General features: G+C 40.0%; 1 protein-coding gene across 2 annotated transcripts in view; it reads left to right on the forward strand.

Annotated features, from left to right (window-relative positions):
- The window catches only part of PDILT (protein disulfide isomerase like, testis expressed), a 28,247-nt gene extending 6,227 nt beyond the window's left edge, over window positions 1–22,020 (forward strand). The window contains exons 2-11 of one of the 2 annotated variants that reach the window (XM_054210980.1): window positions 4,592–4,798; window positions 7,719–7,852; window positions 10,121–10,258; window positions 10,989–11,099; window positions 12,074–12,199; window positions 13,180–13,377; window positions 14,671–14,791; window positions 16,116–16,297; window positions 20,027–20,116; window positions 21,861–22,020. In XM_054210980.1, the coding sequence (XP_054066955.1) occupies window positions 4,592–4,798; window positions 7,719–7,852; window positions 10,121–10,258; window positions 10,989–11,099; window positions 12,074–12,199; window positions 13,180–13,377; window positions 14,671–14,791; window positions 16,116–16,297; window positions 20,027–20,116; window positions 21,861–21,932 (1,379 nt within the window). In that variant the 3' untranslated portion in view covers window positions 21,933–22,020. The remainder of the gene's footprint in view (window positions 1–4,591; window positions 4,799–7,718; window positions 7,853–10,120; window positions 10,259–10,988; window positions 11,100–12,073; window positions 12,200–13,179; window positions 13,378–14,670; window positions 14,792–16,115; window positions 16,298–20,026; window positions 20,117–21,860) is intronic. The other variant, XM_054210981.1, reaches the window with a different exon arrangement.
- The last annotated feature ends 1,253 nt before the right edge of the window (window positions 22,021–23,273 follow it).

Genomic DNA, 23,273 nt, shown 5'->3' on the forward strand with positions numbered 1-23,273 from the left:
GTGTGGCTTTGAGCAAAATACCCTGTGACTCTGTAAGGCAGAGATGATGACATGTGATGATACCCACCTTGTTCTTGATCCTTAAGCAGTCACGCTGTAAGTTCTTCAGAGAGACAGGGCTGTTTTCTCACAAAATGTTTTACATTACATAGAACAAGACAGCTTAAGCTGTAAAAATTGGTCTGATTAAAAAAATCTGCATTCTCTTTTAGTTTGTAAGGCTTTGCTTTCAATGTACGTGCAACTTCACATTAACCTAGTTTGCGTGTTGTTCATGGAAAGCAAAACCAACAAAATTTGAGTTGCTGACATATGAGACAGGTAAAATATAAAAATGCATTTTAAACCCTCAAATACATAGACCTTATTATAGCTTATGAAACGGAAAATGTGGCAATCCTCCCACACCCAACACCCTTCCTTTGGGGAATGAGGATGTATATAAGATTTGCTCCACATGACCCTTAGAGGGAGGCATTCTTACAGCAGTTCCTAAAATAAGGGAAACTTTAGTCACCAGGGAAGGTGCTGAAAAATGCGATGCCGTTCTTCAGTGTGGAACCTTCTCCTCACAAACACAACATACCAATACTGTCCGAGCAAAGTGGCTGCAGAAAAGGTGCTACAGTCTGCCCCCTGCAAGTGATTTAAAAAGGTGACTGGTTGCAGCTCAATTGTTATCAAAAAGAAAAGAAAGAGTAGAAATTCAAGAGGACACCACACAGGTGCTTTTAACTCTCATAATTCTGTGGCTCTTTTTAATACTTCCCATATCTGAGGCAAAGAGCTTGAGTTGTTCTCAGACACCGGATAATTTATTTTCAGGATCTTCTGTACCCATGATCAAATAGTGGCAATCTGTTAAGACGCTCCTTTGGAAGTTCACATCTGTTCTGAAAAGGATACTTCACAAAACAGTAGTGACACATGGTGGGAGGGAATTCAGTGATATTTCCAAAAGACAAGTCCAAACCACAAATCTCAACAAACCCTTAAATTATCCTTCTTTTTATTTACAACACAACTGAAGCTACTGATAATGAAGACATTCTCCCATTGTTAATACAATGCTGTTCCTGAGCTGACAGCCTTTGAAGGGCCTCTCGCTTCTGGCAGCTGTGGCACAGCACACTGGTTTACACAGGCATCCTATCACCCACACATGTCTTCCCTGGTGATGTTGCCACCAACTCTTGTTACTTCTCATCTGTGTCTGCCCTCATACTCTTCTGGCACTCAGCTCTCCTCAAGCCCGGAGACAGTAATACTGTGTTAGCCTCAGCAGCTGCTTCCTCACCCCAACGCCTAAAATGATCTATGTCAATAAAAACAAAAATCTAAGACAGAGGAAACAAAACAAAACTCAAGAAAAGGCTCCAAATAAAAGGAGTGATGATTTCCTGCAATACTCAAACAACTTGAAAAATAAAGCACCTGGGAGGCAAACAGAGAATGAGTGGAATGAAAAGGAATTGATGGAAAGCTGAAGAGGAGTCTAATCACTCAGGAAAGCAGTGGAAAGGTGCGTGATGGATGTTTCCACATGCTTTCTGGGTAGTCAAGGAAACAGTTTTTATCTGTCTGATGAAAAAGGCTGTTCACTCACTGAACTTCTGTCTTGCAGTTATCAGGTTAATGGTACTGGGACTTCTCCTGATCTCTGAGTGCAGTGATTACTTTTTATGGGATGGAGTCACACACTTTTCCCATCTCCAGCCAAGAGCTAACAACTCTACCAACTCTCATTATCTAAGCATGCCAGTTATATTACTAGTTACCTGCAACTCTGCCTATCCAGGTCATCCAGTGATAAGAGATCATTCTTAAAATATCTGTTTGGAATTGAAACATTTCAAAGAAAAATGTATAACAAAATCCCCTGACAATCTACATACATGTATAATGTCCATAAAGCTTATTATTCCCTGTATATTTGGAAAGCTTCTAAAGTGGCTTCAGCATCCGTGGTTGGACTTCACCAACAATTTCTTCTGCCCCTTCCCGAGAGAGTCCCATTTCACAGTGCAATAAGCATTTGATCTTCCAAATTCCCAGTTGTGGTAAACCAGCTGTGCAACCTTAGGTTATTAGGAAAAAGTCCTTATATTTAAATTGCCTCTGGTGTGAAACACTGCCTTGGAATTAGAATCATAGAACCGTTTTGGCTGGAAGAGACCTTTAAGACCACCACGTCCAACCATTAACCCAGCACTGCCAAGTTACCACTAAACTGCGTCCCTCAGCATCACATCTACAGGTCTTTTAAATGCTTCCAGGGGTAGCAACTCAACCACTTCCCTGGGCAGCCTGTTCCAATGCTTGACAACCCTTTTGGTGAAGAAATTTTTCCTAATATCCAATCTAAACCTCCCCTGGCACAACTTGAGGCCGTTTCCTCTTGTCCTAGTGCCTGTTACTTGGGAGAAGAGACTGACCCTCACCTCGCTACAACCTCCTTTCAGGTAGTTGTAGAGAGCAATAAGGTCTCCCCTCAGCCTCCTTTTCTCCAGGCTGAACAACTCCAGTTCCCTCAGCTCGAAGAATTAGCTAGAAGGTGCCGGATCCCTAATGGCTATGTGGCTTCCCGCTCCTTATTCCAACAGCACTCTGCCCAGAGCAATACGCCCTTCCTCTTGGAAAGCCCAATAACTTGGTCTACCTGTCCTGGACTAACCCTGCCACATGCAGTCATTGTGTATCAGCCCTCAAATTGCTTAGCAGGTACCTCATGTTTTATTTAAAAGTCCATATGTCTTTGCAATCATTTTAAGCAAAGATATTTCATAAAGGCTCAAAACACACTGTCCCTAGAAGCAGCAGTATTTTTATAGGGTAGACATGCTATTTCTTATATTGACAGGTCAGAACTTCTAATAGATAAAATGCTTTTCTGCAGTTACATCTAGAGCATATCGAGATACAATTGGAGATGCTACTCCGAGGTTTTTTTGTGCTTGGAGATAACACATTACAAACTTGTTGGGGAAAGTGTTCCTAAGACCATTTTTATAATTAGGAAAAAGGAAACTGAAGTTAGGATCAAATCTCTCTGTAACATCAAAATAAATTTATTTGATGAAACAATAATTCTACAGGCAATTAGAACACAATTTGCTTTGGACTGATGCCTTAAGGCTTATTTACTTTATTTAGAGAAGTACCTTCTATTCATCACCATTGTATCTGAGTGCCCTCTGAATAAACACTAAGTTTTGTTCTACTAACAAGACCCCACCTTTGGCATGTTAGCAGCTGGAGCAGCTGTTCCAGTGCCAGGGTTTCTGTGAGCCTAAGCCAAGATGGGAAGAATCTGGAAGGGCCTATCATGTTAATATTTTGAGAAAATAACATAATTTAATGCTGCCCTTCACACTCCTCTCTGTAGCAGTTAGGTGGAAGAAAGTGATTGATGGTTGGGATACAGAACAAGGATAATGATGAATAATACAAGAAATGCAACTGAGCACTGAGCCAGATTAGTGGTTTTATCTTTCATATCTGATACAGAAATGTTCATTCACATTTGGTCACAATTATTGTGGGCAATGTCTTCAACAACTAGGCTGCAGAGAAGTGCGTTTGTAATTTTGTGAAAGAAAAAAGATGGATGGTTACTTTGTTAGATTTATGCTTTGGTGCATATGTGTGTGTGCTTGTGTAAGTATAGATGTATGCACACACACATATACACAAGAACACAAATGTATGTAAACAAGATTAACTGGATGTTTTTCGTCTGTTCCTATCTGAAAAGTATATAGATGAAACAAAAAATTTCCTGTGCAGAATCTAAATAAAAACGTTTTGTTCTTTGTAATTAAAAAACCCAAATCTAACAAGGTAGGGTATCTCAATTTTATCAAAAGAAAGTCAAATTCATTTTCTTTTCAACCCAAGTTACAAAACTGTAAAGCTCCAGGCCTTTACCTCTTATTTGACTTTGAATACAGAGCAGCGATGTGTGACTAGTTTCTTTCTCTTAACCTTTTTTCATGTTAATATAACTTATAACTCCAGGGCCCAGGTTAGGATGGCCCTTCTCCTTCCTCCAAACGCACAACTGCCATTTGAGTGAGAGAAGGGCTGGCACACAGCACAGCACACAGAAATACACTGTCAGCGTCTAAAAGACCATAGTCTGTCACTCTCCCTCCTTCCTCTGTATCTTATCTGGAAAAGTAGTTTCTGCATTACTAAGGTTTGCCTCAGTGAAGTGCTTTCAAAAATGGTATCTTATCAAAGATTCCGAAAGCGAGTAAAATCTAACTACCCTTGACCTCCCTTTAACTTATACCCAGAATAGTCAGGCAGTCAAACTACTGTTAATTCCATGTAATTTCTTCCCAACAGAAGACTATTGCAACGCTACTAGTTTTTTTTACTGTGACTGGCCCAAGGACACGTGGAGTAGTAAACAATCAGAATCAACACAAAGAATAAAAAAGTAAAGATACATTTCTCATTTATTTATTTATTTGTCATAAAAGATCTTATTCAACCCCTCCAGCTACTACTTGACACAACAACCTCCACCAGAAAGCTTCCCGCTGTGGCCTATATAACCCATTCTCTTTTGTTTGACCCTTTCCAGATGTTTCTTTATCTCAGTCATCTCAGAATTTGTCTGAAGAATTTGCCAAGGCTGCTCGACAGCTTAAAAAGGAAGCTCCAAGAATCCAATTTGGAAAAATTGATGTCACACACCAACAGGATTTGAGAAAAGAATTTAATATTCGAGAGTTTCCTACTGTGAAATTTTTTGTGGATGGCAGCAGGGAAGATCCCATAGACTGCAAAGGTAAACTGTCCTATGCGTTGATAAGATAATGATATGTAATGATAGGATGTACTCATCTATTATGCTGCTGAGAAGAAAAATACAGATGCTCAGATAAAGAATATGCAAGGTAGCAAACTGGTTTTGCCCGTAGTTTTAAACATACAATTACCTCTGTACCAATGCAAGAACTTGGATTTGCATTCATCTTCCAAGTGTATAACTGAACTGTATGTTTAGCTCACACAGCCAAATTCATTGCTAGCCTAATTCCATCAAGTACAGAGAACCACCTCAACAAGATGACTTACTCCCATTTACTACAATAAACATAAATAAATTACTTATGCCAAACAAGAATTTGGTCCCAAACCTGCTCTGTTTGCACTTCTAGTTCACTGCGATTCCCATAGGCAGCGCCCCTACAGAATTAGGTTGGAGCAATACTTGTGAATCACTAAGTTCACGCTAAGTATACACGTATACTTCCTAAACCAAAGCAAAGAATTTTGCAATTTAGCCATCAGAGGGAGCTCATATGTGGCTCAGAAAAAACATGGAATAATTTGAAATCTTTGATAAAAAGTTACTAAGCAAAGACAACAATATTGGAATAGCACTGACTTGAGCAATCCTGGGAAATCCAGGCCTTATTAGAGTTAGTCTTTCACTGAATGTATTAACAAGAAAGACATTTAATTTTTTTTTTTTCCTAAAATGATGAACTTTTACAGAGTTGAAAAAAATTGCATGAATTGGCCAAGCATCCGTTAGAGTACTCTAAGCAGATACAATTAAGTCACAAGTTTAATACAACCAACAAAAGCAGGAACCTAAAGTCTGCCTTCTGAGCCGGTACACAACCAAGTGCTCTGACTTTAACTGCTGAGCCCCCTGTGGCTGCCACTGCTGAAAGCTGATCTTCAGTATTTTTAGTAACTTGCTCTTCCTCGCTATTGAATTTCTTACAAAGTTCCCATCATCTAGACTTGTGCAAACAGCAGCTTCTGCACAAATACCACTGAAAGCGTGATTTGCCACACTGAACTTTTATTAGAGGTGCTGATACATGACAGCAAAAGCACCTACCTTCAGTCTCTGATTAAATCTATAGCATTGACAAGAAAACCTCTTTTAAACTGGTAAACCTATTTGACAGGTATACTTGGGAGAACCGGTGAATAGAGTATCATAACACAACATACACATAGTTACCCTTCAGCAGAGAGCTGCTATTTAAGACGCACTTACTAGCAAGACAGAAGAATTTAGGAAACTGGCTTCTGCTCTTTGATTTGTATAAGACAGCATCAACTGTTCAGAGCACACGTACCACCAAAAATGACTTAAATTACATTATGTTCACTGGTAAATACTTATGTACAACAAGTAGTAAAATCTCACGTATCGAGTATGACTTAAACCATTGAGAACTGGCAACTGAAAATGCACAGGGACTACCCAATGACTTCTCATACAGAACTTGGCATACTTCATACCACAAAAGAAACTGCAGACCTTGCTAAATCAAGAAATTAACTCAAACATTATGGAAGAGGGAACTTTTGAATGGTTGTCCTGGCACTGGACATAGCATGCAAGCCAAGTCCTAGGCTTTGTAAAATCATCATTTACAACCCCAAGGCCAGAATTTGGCCAGTAAAAAGAAGCTGCACAGGCTGTTTAAATCAACCCGATAGAAAGACTAACTACATGAAAAATATGCTGAGGGATGGTATCACCGACATAATCTGCATGAGCTCAATTCTGCATTTAGACAGCAGAAGTCAGGCAATGTGTGGCCACTAGATACTGCTCTGTGCTTTGCTCTCCAGCCCATACGCTCCAGAGGAGATGCCTGCCAGCTTCACCTTAAAAAAATAATATTTTAAACTAGTTGCAGTGCAGCCTACTGCAAAATGACTTGATGGCAGTAAAATGGTCTGACTCAATTTTGATCTTGTCATATTTCCAAAATGTACAGCACCAAGACTTGCATCTTTGATAATCTGCTTGTACTGTACATCTTGACTCTAGCACTTCTCAACATACAGACCTTTTCTTTTTCATATACAATTTTCATTAACCCTTTGCTGGACTTTTGCTCTGGTCCAACAAGGATGTCATACAAAGATGAAAGGGCTCCTTTATGGCTGAGATTTTCATCTCCTGAGATCAATTTGTGGCTCCAATTCCTCTGAAAACACGATAGCTAGAAAATGTATTCGAGATTTCTAAAACTGTTGAAAGCTTGAAGAGAATTTACCAAATAAACAGACTGCCTGTAATCTCAGTAAAACTGGTAGCAGTAATTTGTAACCCAAAAGATGGAACGATCCAGAATTAAAAGATAACTTTGACACTCCAGCTTTGTTTCTTACACCTAAACTGAAAAGTGAAGCTGCAGCACCACAGAGGAATTTTAACATGTCTCTGTGCCTATCAGATCCCTTCTGCAGCACTGGAGGAAAGATTTTGACACCTAATTTAATTGAACAGACAGTACAATAAAATCTGCAATTGGTTTGAAGTCATTTTGGATTAAACCTCAGGTCGATAGCTCTTTACAGCTTACTGTGATTTTGGGACACATGAAACCTTGCAGAACAGGTTTTTTACTTGTCAGAGTTTCCTCATCTTTATTTCTATCTGTGATTAAGCAGTTTATTAGACGTACAACCATTTGCAGGGGTCCCAGAAAACACAATACTGATCCATCATTGATCTTCTAGAGTCAGCAACAGTTTAAATGGTGACTAGAACCTGAGGTTGAATTTGGATGCCCCAGGCCTGCTTAGAATCAGCTTTGACCTCAGTCCTAAGGAGCCCAAGTCTATTTGTATTCAGCATCCTTCTGCACCTCCACTGCCTCTGTCTTGATTGCACAGAAATGTCTGTCATTCATTTTGACGATCATTTTAACTCTCTTTTCCTTTCATAGGAGTCAGACAGGCCTCAGCCTTTATTACATGGGTGAAAAGAAGAACAGGACCTAGCACTGTATTAATCAACTCTACTGATCAGGCTGAAGCCATCATACATGCTAACAATTTGGCAGTGATTGGCTTTTTTAAGGTAATTCACTAGAAGATTCAAAAGGCTGGTTTCTGTTCCGACTTTGGGATATACTACTTGCCATCGCCACCAAGTCCCACACATCCAAAAGACCTAGAACTCGCCTGAAAAACCCAGGCCCTCAATTTTCTCTGCATTTTTTTTTTATTTATTTCTATCTACATTTTCACACTCTGGATAAGCAGCCCAGGCAGACGTAAGAACATCTCACACCACAGCACTTTTCCTGAACAGGTACCCAGGCACAGAGACGTACCAGTCTGAGAGCAGCTTCCGAGAGCATGATGCTACAGCAGTGTTTGCACAGCCCTGGTCACAGCAGACTTTCCTGTATCCTCAGAGAAAGGGCTTCTGCCAAACCATCCCAAATTTGATGGCTGGTGGGAAGAGGGCAGAACTCTTTATCTACTTATCCTTACTTAACTCCACCCTTTTCTTTGGAGAGACTTAACCTATTGCTGGTGTGGGTTATACTGCTACTGGAGTCTCCAAATGCAAAATCCCTGCCCAGAGTTATAACTGATCTAAAACTCTAGGGTCACCTGATTGCTGCATTTCTATTCAAACATGGTGTAAAATCATATACATGAGTAGTTGCAGGCTGTTCTGGTGAAGGAATGTACTCTCCCTGCTTAAGTCCATAAAAAAGCAGTAAATATTGTCTAATATACTGGAGTGCCTTTTCTTCATCTTACCATTTGATGATTTAAACAACTTCAGTGAAACTCAGGGGGGCAGAGCACAGCTCCATGAATATCACACTAACTGCTGGTTTTAGTTCCTGCCAGCTAAGAAATCTGCATGGATAGGAAGTCATAAAATATTACACTGTGTATGATCTAACTTGCATAGTCCTTTCTCAAACAAATTCCTACCAGCTTCCAGAGCTGATGAAGGTTCTTAGAATTTGGGCCTGAATGATGCCGAGTAATAGTCAAATTGTGCAAAATAAATTTCAGCTGTCAAGGTATATAGTCAGAATTCAGTAAAATAGGAATAGTTTTCTCCTGCTTTTTCAATGCGTCCTTGAAATCTTTAATACCTGAAACATTCAATCAATGATTTTCTCTAACTGAAGACACTTTTATTGTGGTATCTCTCTGCCCACTTAAAAGCATGGTGTCTGGACTCATACCTGAACTGATAAGGTCCCAAATGTGCTGGCTACAGTAGATAGACCAAGTTTTATGGATGTGGAAAACAGGATTAATTACCAAAATACCCCATAGTAATAGAGCTGGAGAACACATACAGCATAATAGGACAAACTGTAAAAATGCTCAGTGCCCAGAATTTTGCTTTGCAACAATCTGCTTGCAGTCTGCTGCTTGCAGAAGGAAGGCAGTTTTCCAGTGCTGGGCCAGATTGACAAGCCCTTGCTATTGCTGTGATGCTGGAGAGTTCCCTGAACCATGCTGTAGCAGATATTGCCTGCAGATGTGTTTGACTGGACTCCATGATTTCACTTGGGGGCTGAAATGACAATAGATGAGCACGAGCTAGGGCATGTCAGAAATCTAATGGGTGGAGGCCAACAAAATAGTGTCCAAGTAAATAAAGAGCTGTATTTGATCTTCTATTAGTCAGAGATTGGTCACAAATGTGAGTGCCAGGATGTGTTGGGAGGTCTCAGCATATAAATTACTATTCATCTGGCATGAAATAATTGTCTGATTAAATCAAATCCGGAAGCGCTGTTGCCTTTCATCATGCTTATTTACTATTAGTTTGAGGGTGGACAGCACAGTGACTATTTGACAGACGTAGGAGTCAAGGTCCCTGACTTGAAAAGCACTCAGTCAAAGCACCAAACGCATCAGTCAGGTCCTCTTGCAAGCAGAGAGCCCTCCTCTCTAATCCATCACATCCTGCTGACTGCAGACGAGCTGCAGCAGGGGAGCAGCTGTTGGCACGATCCTTTCCCATCTGCAGAAGTCTTTGCAGAGTGTGGAAATGGCAGGGGAGTGCAAGGCAAATGAGGCTAGCGCAGGAAGGACATAGTGGCCATATGCCATCCATATTGCCCCAGCCCAGCCAACAGTAGCTGGAAAGGTGAACACATTGGTGGTGTCGCAGCACTCCTAGGATCTCACGTCTTGTGAAGATCTCCCCTTGCAGGCAATCATGGCAAGCTATACCCACTTTACAATTACACTCTCTTCTCTACCTCACAAGCCTTTAGGGGCCTGCCTCACCTGTAGCTCTCACTCCTACATATTCTATTGGGATGCAGGACACAGTCTTGATAAATACTCTTTCTGGGACTAGGAACTTCACAATGACAGCATGGAAGTTTTCTGTGAGACAGCAAGAGATGTGCCAGAGATGTCTTTCGGGATGACAGCCAGCGAGGACGTCTGTGCTAACTACAGCATCCAAAAGAACACTGTTGTTGTGTTTAAGAAGGTAGGAATGCAAGCCTAGCAGGTAAGGTGCAGTGAGCTGCCGTGGCAGCTTTGGGCTATGGAAAGGCAGTCTGTGAGTTTTTCAAGTTAAATAATTTCCTAATTGAAATTCAAACAGCTTAACACAAAAAAATACTGCATTTACAGACAAGAGAGACAAGGAGGAAGCAAACAGCAACCTCTGGACAATTGATATTTTCAATCTGGCTGCCTACGTTCAGGTTCCTAATTTATAGTTAAGGATCTGGATAAAATGGCTTTATTTTCCAACCCATATTCTAATCAACACGTGCTGCCACATTCAGTGAGTTTCACAGATGTTCACCTCTCTTCCTTTGTGTTGCTTTTGGCCAGGACAATCCACAGCAGAGAAGTGGCCAACAAGAAGAACAAAACTACACAGAAGTAGCACCAATGTTTAGGCTATGAAGTAGTCAGACCAAGGACATCCTGAGTAAGCGTATGTCACAGATAGTGCGTATAGACATAGAAAAGATCTTTCAGTATGTTAAGATTACTGAGCAAATTAAAACTGTCAACTGCACCTCGAATTTTAGCTATAATCTCATTCTATAATCTAGCTTTGACATTTATTTTACAAGTTATGGAATATCAGTTACTGAGGATCATAAAAAAGCAAAGCTGAGAACAACCTTTTAGAGTAAAGACAGTCTTTTTGCTCCTATACTTCATAAAGACAACAACGTCACTAACTTCACTATTTGTCCAAGGGAAAACCTGTGCATAATGAAGTGCTTGAAGATGGCAGACAGAACAAACTAGATCTAACGAGGCTGATCAAAACCTTTACCTTGGATTTGGTCACTGAATATAATCTTGAGGTATGTGTATTTCTCTGTACTAATGAAAGCCACAGAAGACAGACAGGAAAGACAGGAATCCATGCAGAAAGAGACCTAGGGAGCTATTCTGCTCCTTAGTGTTTGAGAACTTTGTTTTTCTTGTTTGACTAGGACACATCCAGAAACACCAGCAGAACCCAACAGGCAGCTCTTGGTCTAATCCAGGCCAATGGATGCTTCCCTCTTAGAGGGAAGATGTTTCTTGGAGAAGATGGGGAACAACAGGCCAGTGAACTTGCCTGAACATGCTCCCTCATGTGAAGCCAACACAAAGGCCTGGGCTGCTTCTGCAGCAAACTAGGTGGGGTTGGATATTGGAAGGTTAGTCCCTATCATAGCTCCAACCCTTCTGCTCCCATGCAGCAACCAGGTCCTCTCAGCCAAGACAAGGAAGAAAGAAACCAGCAATAACTGTTGGTTGTGCAGATAGGAAGGGAAAGACATGGAAATACCTGCTTGTCTGGGGGACACCCCATTGCCTCTAATCACGGTGTGGGGCATGAGAAAAAGGGCAGCTCTGTGCAGGGAAGGAGATGTAAGCTGCTGATGCCACCCAGAAGTGAAGGAAGTACCCCAATCAGGTCTAGCTCCTGCAGCTGGACCTCCTTGGGTAACATTGCCTTTTACTTTCAGCACATCTTTAGCATTTATTCTTCAGTGTGTTATAAAGGAGGTCAGACTAGAAGATCATAACTGTCCCTTCTGACTGTAAAAATCTACGAATAACGATGAGTTTTTTTCTGGAACAGAGAAAACACTCAGCACCTGCTGATTTTTCTCACTGTCTTCTTTACAATAGTGAAAAAAATCCAATGGTTGTGGAAATGATTAGGAACCCAGCCTTAAAAGTAAAATTTGCAATAGCAGAACTGAATGATACTGATACTCTGAGCCTCTGAATCACTGTTCTGCTTACAAAGAGTGGAACAGATGTTGACTCTTTTGTTTTTCAGACATCTGTGAAGATTTTTGATGTCCCTGTTGAAAATCATATCCTGCTGTTCACCCCAACGAACTCAGAGACATTCAATGCAATTTATGATAACTACAAGTCTGCTGCTGCGGAATTTAGAGGAAAGGTTTGTAATGCTGAATCCTGCTTTGCAAATATGAATGACAAAAGATCAATGGAAAAACACTCATCGATGTTACTGTCAAAAGCACACTGCTGTCAGTCCACCTTCTAAGTCTACCAAACCATTTAAAAACAGTTTCAGTAACTTTCCTTTGAATTTGTTAAGGATACAAGCTGAAAAATAAACTTCACTTGAAAATGATTCTTTAAAACGCAAAGAACACACAAACCAACACTAATTCCACCTGCTCCCAATAAACGTATTTCTGATTTTAAAATATTACTTTCTAGGAGCAATTTCCAACCAAAGATAGTTTTAGCAAGGTTCTGGCAATTTCTGCCACCACCAGGAAATGCCATGACAATCACAAGGTACTGCCTGAACCAAGAGCTGGAACCAGATACAAAACCTGAGAAATACTGCAAGGCATCTGCATAGCTTTGGTTGCAGCACATGTGTTTGCATGTATATAAATAGGTATAGGCAGTCACACGTAGAAGTATTTCAGTTTTCCATTGTCAGTCACTGTGGTGCTACTCCTGCTCTGAGTACATGAGACACTGAAGAATGGCAAGTCATCTTGTAATAAAGTATCACACATTAGTATCGTTAAAGACATACTGATTACAGTTGCTTCAGCTCTTTTGCCCTCTTAAGATTTATTAGGAAGAGCAATAAGAATTTTGAGGGGTAATTTAGAAGTGGTACTAAAATAGGTGACAGCAAACCACTGTTAAAGGACAGAGGAAAAAGCTCTATTTTTTAGCGTTGGCATTTAGCTTTAGCATTTGTTATTAACTAGGACCAAGGTATGATAAAAGTCTACAGAGCTACTGGTTGTTGGACTGAGACCAAAAAATGATTCTACACAGTTACTTGCATTTAAGTTTAGATCCTAACCCACTGCCAAGCTCCGTGAGCTATTTCTCTGAAATAGCTAAACCAAAGCTGGAAACCAGATGCATGTCTCTCTTTATTATCAGATAATGTTTATCTTGGTGGATACTAATGAAACAAGGAATGGACGAGTTTTTGAGTATTTTCGCATCAGGGAGGTTGACGTTCCCGCCGTGAGAATCCTAAATCTAACAAGTGATGCAAAGTACAAAATGCCTGCAGATGAGGTGACTGTGGAGAACCTAAAAGAATTTTGCCAGAGCTACCTAAATGGAAGAGCAAAGGTATGTCCATTACTAATGAGATGCACCTCTACTACACCATCTAAAGCACTAACAAAGTTGCAAAATGTCCCTTTTTAAATTAGAACAGTGTGCTATTCTGATCATGCTGACGCATTCATCTACAGTTGTTGACAGAGCATTCCTCTGTATTTAACAACTGAGATGAACTACAAAGTTCTCCAGTTTTCCTATGTAAAAACTGGATAAATCATTTATGGCCCAATATCATAGTTGATTTCAGCTGATGTATTTTAGTGGTTTAAAACATCCCTAGGTCTCAATCTTTCTAATATTATAATGGAGATATTCCACTCCCTTAGCTGGGAAGAGATGCAAACAATGATTGCAACATATTCTGAGGTTGCAGAGAAGTCCAGTAAATAGAAAATTGACAATTTCGGGTAGAATAAGATTTGGTACTTGTTGTAAGCGAGTTTAGCAGAGTGAATTTTCACAGGGGAGATCATTCCCAATGCTAAATACAGTATTTATTGCCATAACGAAGCATCATCCTCCACACTCACAGGAAATGAAAATATTAAAGTGTTTTGCTTTTTCAGTGCACTTCAGGGTGATTTACTTTTGTTTCCATTATAAGGAGAAAAGATGAAATAATCAGTCTTACAGCAGGCAGAATTTAAAAGATTTGAGGAGATTCCAATTTCAATGTCAGAGGCGGGCAGGACAGAAGAGGTGGGGATGTCTCCTCCACCAAGATCTGCTTGAGTGGCGCACTCCCACGAGGGAACAGCTGCCACGGGGAATGTCTGCCTTTCTACTACCGCACTGTGGTGTAGAAGAAAAGAAATTGCCAGCTAATACACCATACATTGTAGGAGTCATGTGGGGACTGTGACTGGTGGTGAAAGCAGAGATTTAAGCAGCAATGCACATTTTCTCGTGTGTTTTACATCACTTTTGAGAGACCACAATAGGTAAGTTTTTCAGTATTCTAGCTTCTGAAGATTGGGCTACAAGAACTCAGGACAACTGAATGCAAACATGTTCAAAAGGGTCATTTTCAGACCATCTACGATGGAGTCTGTATCGAAGGGAGGGACAAGTAATTCCAACTACCAGCTATGCAGGGGTGCAAGACCTCAGCTCCTTGCTGAAGGGAGAGAAGGTGGTAGCACACGAAGGCTGACTAGGATGGAGAGATATAAAAAATAACATACAGTAATAGTGCACATTAGGTAGAGAAACAGTCCGTTGGTCTCACTTTAACATGAGATGAAGTACATTTCTTGATGCTCCCTGCACTTTCACAGCACTATTTTTGTTTCTGCTTAGCTACATCTTTCTAGTGAAGAAATTCCAGAGGACTGGGACAAGATGCCTGTCAAAGTGCTTGTTGGGAAGAACTTCAACAGGATTGTCTTCAATAAGACCATGACTGTGTTTGTTATGTTTTGTAAGTGTTACCGTCGTATTCAGATTTTAAGTTGCTTTAACATGATCAATTGGAAGTGAAAAATGAAAGTTCATGCTTACATACCAAAATAATCTTTGTCAAACTTAATGAATTTTTGTTGTCCAATGAAAGCATTGAAGAAAAATTTGTGTCATATCTAAGGAAACATTTTGATACCTTTGCTGACTTAGGGTTGCACTGAGTAACACTGGATCCCTTAAGTAAATATTTGTCAAGGCCATATCAGATCTCAGTGTTGAAAGACAAAATGACACTAGAACGTCATGTTGTACAATGGAACATTACAGCATGCTATATAGTATGAATCTTCCAAGGACAGAGGGAGCGTTCAGTGAGGCTGTCTGGTTATAATGCTCTAGGATTAAATCCCAGAGAGAAGCTGCAGTTTAGCAAATCATAACTTCTTTTTTCCTCCTCTGTCTGCAATGGAAGTGGCTTTCCTCCTTGACTTTTCTCAGCAAGAAACCACTGCCCTATCCCTGTACCAGCCAGCAGGGATCAGTTTGTGCCTTAGTTACTTCAGTAGACCAAACATGCAGCATTAACGTAAATACAACTAGCTGTACTGCCCTGAATTCCAGAAATTCTTAAAGGCAGCATGTTCCTGCAATCCTGCTTGTTGGCTGCAGCCATTTAATTCACACAAGTCATTTTTACATGTCAGTGTCATCCACAAACTGATCTAAAGGCTGGTAAATGGGATGTAGTGTATTCAGGAAAGTGCCCCAGAAATTTTAATTCCATCTAAACCGAGTATGAGCACTTTTCTCATGACTGAAGGATTGCGACTGTGTTGTATGGTATTTAAGGGGATACTAAGTTCTCAGCAGTTTGCCTTTTTGCTAACCTGTATGAGGGCAGTGCTCAGAGTCAAAACACCACCATACCTCAAACTCCTCCTTTTAGTGTAAATGTAGCTTAGTTTATGAACACAGTTAATTTTAGTACGCAGAAAGCATTTTGTGCTTCTGGCAAGTATTTCACCATGGGAATGATGCTAGACTTACTTGGGTATCTGGCATACCTCTTCAGCAAAGTCACGTGACAAGTGTTGCATATTTGTTATAGTCATAAAAGGCTAAACAGAGCTAAGGCAGCACTGCTACCAGAAATGCATTCCTGAATAGCTGGTTATCACTAAATGAAAACTCATGAAATTCATGAAGGGTGAATGCTTTCAGGTAGAGACTGACCACAACTGAAATCCAAAATCCTGTTTGCTTTAAGGACTAAATGGGTCCCCGTGATTGCAGCAGCACATGCTCTTCTGCCAGACTGTATTCTTTTCTTTTTAAATTTGCAGATGCCCCTTGGTCCTATGACTGCAGAAAACTCCTGCCAATCTGGGATAAGCTAGGAGAGCAATATGAAAGTCGCAAAGACATAATCATTGCGAAGATAGATGTCACAGCAAACGACATCTTGTCTGTTGGATTAGATCGCTATCCGTTCTTCAGACTCTTTCCTGCTGGACCAGATTACCAGGTGAGAAGCCATCAGGGAAGAATGTGGAGATACAGCTGCACACCCAGGGGGAGGGTGGGGGTGTGTGTGTGCACACGTGCATGTCATGGTGAGAAAGAAATCCTTTAAGCACAAAAGTTTTGGTCGTTATCTACTCAACATTGTATTCATTGCCATCAAGAACCTGAATTAGAGGAGAAACCCTTCTTTGTCTTCTCCTACGTTTGAGACTGTGTCAAGAGCCCATGTATCATTTACCGACTTGGATCTACAAGTCATTACATCCTTTCATTCTGCTGTTTAACAACCTCCAATCTGCCTGTTGGGTTCTAGCAACAGTCTCAACAGATACCTCCTAATCACTGGAGTGCCTTTTTACTCCAAACCGTAACAAGAGATGTGCTGTCACAGAACTACCTTGTGCCGGTTGTTTCTGGTGCGGGTATGACTATAGCCTCTAAAATGCTGGTACTACTCTTGTTACATCCTCTACATTTTCACAAAACCCAAATCCCCAAACTTTGTTTTATACACTTATGCCAGTAATTTTACTTCATTACATTATCACAGCTTCAATTGGGAATAAATATTTGTTGTCAAGACAAATTATCTTTACAATAGGTTACCCAATGCATCAGCTATGTTACGCAACAATCAGAAAATGTTGCTGAAAGAGGAAGCAAAGAACAATATTAAGTAGTTACATTCCTCCATCTACGTAGATAATTTAATTGAAAAGAAGATATCTCTGAAGAAAAAGGAAATTCTAAGATGTTGTTATAATTAAGGCATTACTAAGCTTTTCATTTTTCTTCTTAGTCCTAAACTTAAATTAAATTTTAAGACATTTGCTCACGTCTTCATTTAATCTTTGAGGGAGAGATTTTCCTCTCAGATGTGCATGCACAGCTTCTAATGAATTGAACTGCAGTCCTGCACACTCACACCATGTTTAGTCTTTACGCAGAAGAGCAGAAACCCATTAAATGCTCATAATAAATGTTAGTTTGTCAAAAAATATCAGTAATAACTTTCATTAACTATTAAGGGATTGCTTCATACTCACAAATACTCTGAAATTAAAGAGTATTTGAGATCTCAAGTTCGTCCTGGTGTACCACGTTTTTATACTAGTTCTCTCAACTTCAGAGATTTTAACTTATACTTGACCACCAGTGCAGGTGTCCTGTAGATGTTTACAGTTTTGCAAGTGTTCTGGCCTTCTTTCTTAGAGCACTATATGAACAGCTGGCCACAGACATCTTTACTCACTACAGACGATCACAAATATCTGAGACACACTCAAGCTGTTAATACACAGTCACTGCAACAGCTCTCAGTCATTTCCTATCCCACCAGAAGTTATACTGGGAATTCTCCCACTTGTCCTTTTCTAGAGGTTAACCAAAGTCAGAGCACAGGATACAAATGTAATATCACAACATGCCAAGGCTCAGAATATCTACTGTGTTTTTCACTGTATAGGCACTGCTCCAAAATTATGATCCCTGCTCCCTTATTCTGGCCATGAAAAGAGCAATAGAAGGGGCTTGGAGATGAAGAGAAACTAGTATGTTCAGAATTAAGAAAAAGAGTAACAGGAAACATATACAGTCCAATAACAACACCTGGTGCAACCCTGATTTCACACAGACATCATTTCCAGCCTTCAGTATTTTGCTGCTGTTAAAAACACAAACATATGAACTTTCCAATTACCTCTACCAATCCTTCACATTGTTTAAGGACTAAAGATAAATTGAACACTAGTGCAGAAGCAGTAGGAACTCTAAAGATGAAGTAACTATCAGAAGACTCCAGAAAGCACATCAAAATGAACAAGATGTCTGAACCTGCTCCTGATAAACGGAGGGAAACATGGCTAACATAACATGACTGAAAGCTGTTTTCTAGAACTGGGTTGTCATGTTCTCAGGCGACCACAGACACCCTTACATCTCCTTAAAGGCAAAGCCATGGGCAGAACACATTACTATGCAGTCCCTTCCAAGCACTCTCATCTGATGAGATCATATTAGATACTACGCTCCTCCAAACAGAAGTATCTGCTAGGTCTCCAGGCTATGAACCACCTACTTTCCAGTGGGTTGTCACTCTTTAGTCTCTTTAAGAACAGTTTCAGCTTTTCCTGAAGTAAATGACAAGCCACCCTCTTACTTTCAGTGGATGCAAAAATAGATGCATGACAAGATTTTTAAATCTGGAGCCTCTTCAGGTTAACTGGAGTTCAGTGGAGCTGGATGAGCTAAGAGACCTAGATCTATAGCTGAGCATTTAAGCATGTGCCCAAGCTTACCAGTGTTTCTGTGCTGGCGAACAGCTACAGTCAGAGCTGCAGGAACAAGAGTGTGAATCTGATGAATTACGTGGAGGAGGGAGTGACCAGGCATCATCTGAGCTCCATCTGTGAAGCTTATGAACAACTCATCTGCTGTGTCATCCACTACAAATTTAAGAGAAAAACCTGCAGTCTTTCAGATGGATTTTAAGATTATTTTATTTGTTTCTATGGATGAAGTGAGAAAAATAACATTTACATACTCTCATGCACTGATTACTCTGAAGAAGTGTTGACACATACCCTCCATAACCAATGCAGGGATCAGCTGCTTCTCTGACTTTACAGGTCTTCAGGCTCTGAAAAATTGCTGTTCCAGCCATCATCAGAGTCGATAAAAATCAAGACTCATCTAAGGATATTAATCGCCTCTGGAGGAATCAAATAATATTTCTCAAGAAATCTAAACTTGCAAACATTAAAAACAAACAAACAAAAAAACTTCAAGGTTACCACACTTTTTATTCCAATACCTTACTGAATGGAAATACCAAACCTGTGTATACTTTTAGTGAATTCATCAGAGAATTGAGGTGTTTTGTTTACAGCCCTTTGAAATCAAACACAGCATTATTAGTCTCAGTGGGAGTAAGTCAGCTTAACCCAAGTGAGAATGCTCATCTGCCTATTTCTAAATATACTCAGGTAACAGCAGACAGTTCCCAATGTCATGCACAAGAGCTTCTACAAATTTTTGTTAAAAGACTCACGCTAGATCCTTTTATACTTCCAGAAAGCAAGGGTATTTTGGGTGGGAGGAGCAAGGGAAATCTTTAAAATACAGTATGGTGCCTAGAGCTACACAGAAAATTTTAAAGTTCTAAACTGAAAGTGCTTCTTCCATTAAACTTCCTCAGGAGAAAATCCTCACTAAACCCTCAATTTAAGGTGAAGAATAAGAAAATTCATGTCACTGCGCATCTTCCTCCTGTTCTTACTGAACATTTAAGCCGTGCAACAGCTGGTACTTCTGGATTGTGTATTTCAAAACTTTTTCATAATTTGAATTTCCATCAAAATCTTTAGACAGCTTTGAATATCACGGCTGGACACTTAAAAGACTCTGTTCTTAGAGTATCTTGCAAGCGTTTATTGTTAAACACAGAAAAGACACTGATGTCAGTAGTTGGCGGGATCCCAGACTAGTATACAATAATGGTTATGCTTTTTATACAAATCCTCTTCTTCTTGGGAATATACATCTATTTCTTCTTTACACTTGAGTTTCAGATGATGCTGGAACCTGCTGTGCCTCTGCTCTCACTTTCTAAACTGAGCACAAGAGTCTAGAGTTTGTTAAGTCTAAAGAACTGAAATCCCCCAGGTGATTATGCTGTTATTTCCAGCACTGGGTGTATAGAGTTAAGTATTAACCTTACAACTCTTTTCAGGAGGTGGTCTATGCTGGGGAGTATACCTTGCAGGCATTTTCTGAATTCTTAGAAGAGCAAAGCAAGACAAAAGCAGAACCAGGAGAGAAGGTAGGTATTTGATCCAGCTACTGACTGGTCTGCTGTGCAATTCAAGGCATGCTCACCTTGTATAGGCATACCTGAATGTGTATGGCCTTCAGCCACTGCTCATGTCAATGCTCTGGCAGTTCTTGACAGTTCTTAACTTGTTTCAAGCTGACTAGCTTGGCATGACCATGCTAGCTGCACTCATACACCACTGCCCGGCAGGCACACACCAACTCAAATCCTTGTTTTCATCACACAAAAACCTATTCTCTCACTGCTGATATTATCACTGAGTCACTACCTTAACACTCTGGTTGTAAGTACTGCATGGCAGAAAGGAACCTGCACCTGGACAGGTGTAAGCAAAACTTTGACAGGCTTTTAGCTGGAAAAAAGAAGCCCCAGCTAAGTTAGTTTCAGCTATGCCTGGAGTGGTTCAAATACGCATTGCCCATCTCATCCTGCTACATTTAGTGTGGCTTCTCTTCTTCCTAAAGCAAGGGCACAACTAAGAGTAGACACTGTCCCTTCTCTGAACAATCTGGTTATGATTACTGTATGATTCCTCAACCCTTTCTCCTTCACTGTAAATCAGACGAGATAAGCATTCGCTGTCCCAGATCAGCCTGTTATTTAATAATCCCAGACACCTCACTGCAAAAAGACATCCTGTAAATGAACATGATCAAGTTCCACACAGCTCCAAGCAACAGAAAAAACTGACATAAAGACAGAGGCGCTGCCTACCCAGTACAAGAATCATAGGCCCATTCTGCCTGGAAGTGAAATAAATGCACACAGTAGCAATAGTTGTCATTAACACTCTTTTCAACTAGTAGGGAAACTGTCTGTGGGCGGATAAACAGTTTTGAGTTTTCAGACTTATTTCCACCAGAGGCTTTGATTTGCTCCTGAATTTGCTGCTCAAATAGGTGGTTACAGATGGGAGAGATGACTATACTAATACTAGGACACAGAAATCTGCCATGAAAGATCAGACATCCAAGCTCTGCCCAGTCATTGCACAACTCTGTTTTCCAATACCCAAAGCCTACGTTTGGTGTCTGCCTCTGTTGCATGTTCTTTATGATATACTTGAAGCAGATCTGTTGAGTTCCACACATGGTCTTTGACATACAGTGTTAGAACTGCATATATTCTGTCATCTCTTCTTCATGCTTTATTAAAGATAAGTAAAAAGCCAGTTTAGGAAATACCATTCAAAAATGCTCTGGGTAGCAAAAGGGGCAAGTAATTGGCATATTCTCATCTGTTCACATTCTCTGTCCTTATGTGACATCCACCAGATTTTCCCAGAAGACTGCAGTATTACACCATTTGCAGTACAGTGCTTGATGAGAAGTCCCCTGCTGGAGTAACTCTTCATCCTCACGTCAGGGCATTCACAAACACACAAACAAGATAAATAAGAAGGTAGTTTCTTTTGAGATTGCCTAGGAAAGACTGTCTTATGCCTGTCAGCTTACCAAACACAGTTTTCCAAGTTATTCTTAAACCTTCACAGAGAGCCTCACCGAAGCTTTGCCATAAACCAGTGTAAAGGTTTGAAAACAAAATGAATTTTAGCAACAGCTGCACTATTTCTGACCTCATTAACAGGCCTTCAAGTTCCTTGGTCAAAAAGATGAAAATCTGCATTTCATATGATCTTAAAATTTTTTTTGGAAGTAAAGAATTACTAGGACAATTATCTTTGTGAACATCAGTATAGGCATCTTTGCTCTTGCATTTCCTCTTTTAATAGGATCCTTCAGGAGGAATGAAAGAGGATGTCAGCCAAAAAGAGACTGCAATAAAAGAGAAAGAAGAACTTTAATAGTACTGAGAAAGAGCAAAATTCTGAGGATTCTGGGGAATCCTTCTTGGAAAGAACTCACCAGAAGAATGAATCATCTTACATGAACACTGAGCTGGATCAAAAAATAAAAGTAAAGAATTCAGTATGAATGGCTCATTGTGTGTGACCATAAATCCAATTTAAGTCCTAGTTTTACTGGGATCAGGTGTCATGGGTTCTTAAAATATTGTCAATTTTGCTTAAATAATGCCTTTATAACAAAAAACCTGTCTCATTTAGAAAGGTATATGTGCCATGGCAAACAGATCAAGATATAAAACTATTCTTTCCTAACAAAATCTGCAACAGGTTTGCAACCAGTTGCTCTCCAATTTACTCTAAGACAGCCCTACTGTTTTCAAGGGAGATTAACTGCTCCCAGAAGGATGTAACTAACATTGCACAGAACATTTCTATAGTGATCTTCAAAAGAAGTAATTGAAGCTAAGGGCTATGCCCAAAGGGGCACCAAGGGGCAGATCATGACTTTTTTTTTTTCTTATCAAGCAGTAGAAAACACAGAAATCAAGACATAATTTAATTCCAGTAAAAAAAATATCACACCTAACACACAAAGTCACAGGTATGACTCACATTTTAGTTACGTTAGGTCCCATAGCCACCCCACACATGTTACAACAGTACAGCTGGTGAAACTACTGGACAATAGTAATTTCTTCCTGCAAGGGCCAGATAAAGCAGAAGTAATTCTGAAAATCTGAAACCTTTTCCTACACAATTAGAGAAGGAAGATAATTTTTTAATATTTCATTTCAAAAGCAGATTTCCAAAGTCTTTGTTCCCAACTTGTTAATGCTAATAAGTTACTTTCCTGTGTAAGCAGAGGAAAAAAGGTGAACACTTAAAAATGAAGGAACACCCATTTGAATGGAAGGAAGATTCATCACTGCAGTGAAGAATACAGCACTGAAAGAACAATGGAGATCTCCTAACTCTCACGTGTCATGCAAGTCAACGAGAGACGGACAATTTTAAAGTATTGGACCTCTTACACTTTACAATTATTTGCTAAAAAGTGCAGTTCATGACAGATGGCTTGTTTGCTAGCCAAGCTGCAATGTGTAATTAAATATCCACAGTTAGAGATTTAAGATGAAATATTAACGTCTCTACTTCAGAGTTCTTGCAAATAAATAGCACTCAACATGCAACACAGTCACCTCATGAGGCCAGCAGTTGGCCTTCACTGATGAGGAGTCAACACAAAGACACAGAAAGTAAACCAGTTTACGTGAATATTTCACGGGCACAGTTTAATCTCTGCTGGGGCTAACTTTCATTGGGACTGCAATTAAATCC

Source organism: Rissa tridactyla, chromosome 8 (assembly GCF_028500815.1).
Source record: "Rissa tridactyla isolate bRisTri1 chromosome 8, bRisTri1.patW.cur.20221130, whole genome shotgun sequence".
Classification (NCBI taxonomy): domain Eukaryota; kingdom Metazoa; phylum Chordata; class Aves; order Charadriiformes; family Laridae; genus Rissa; species Rissa tridactyla.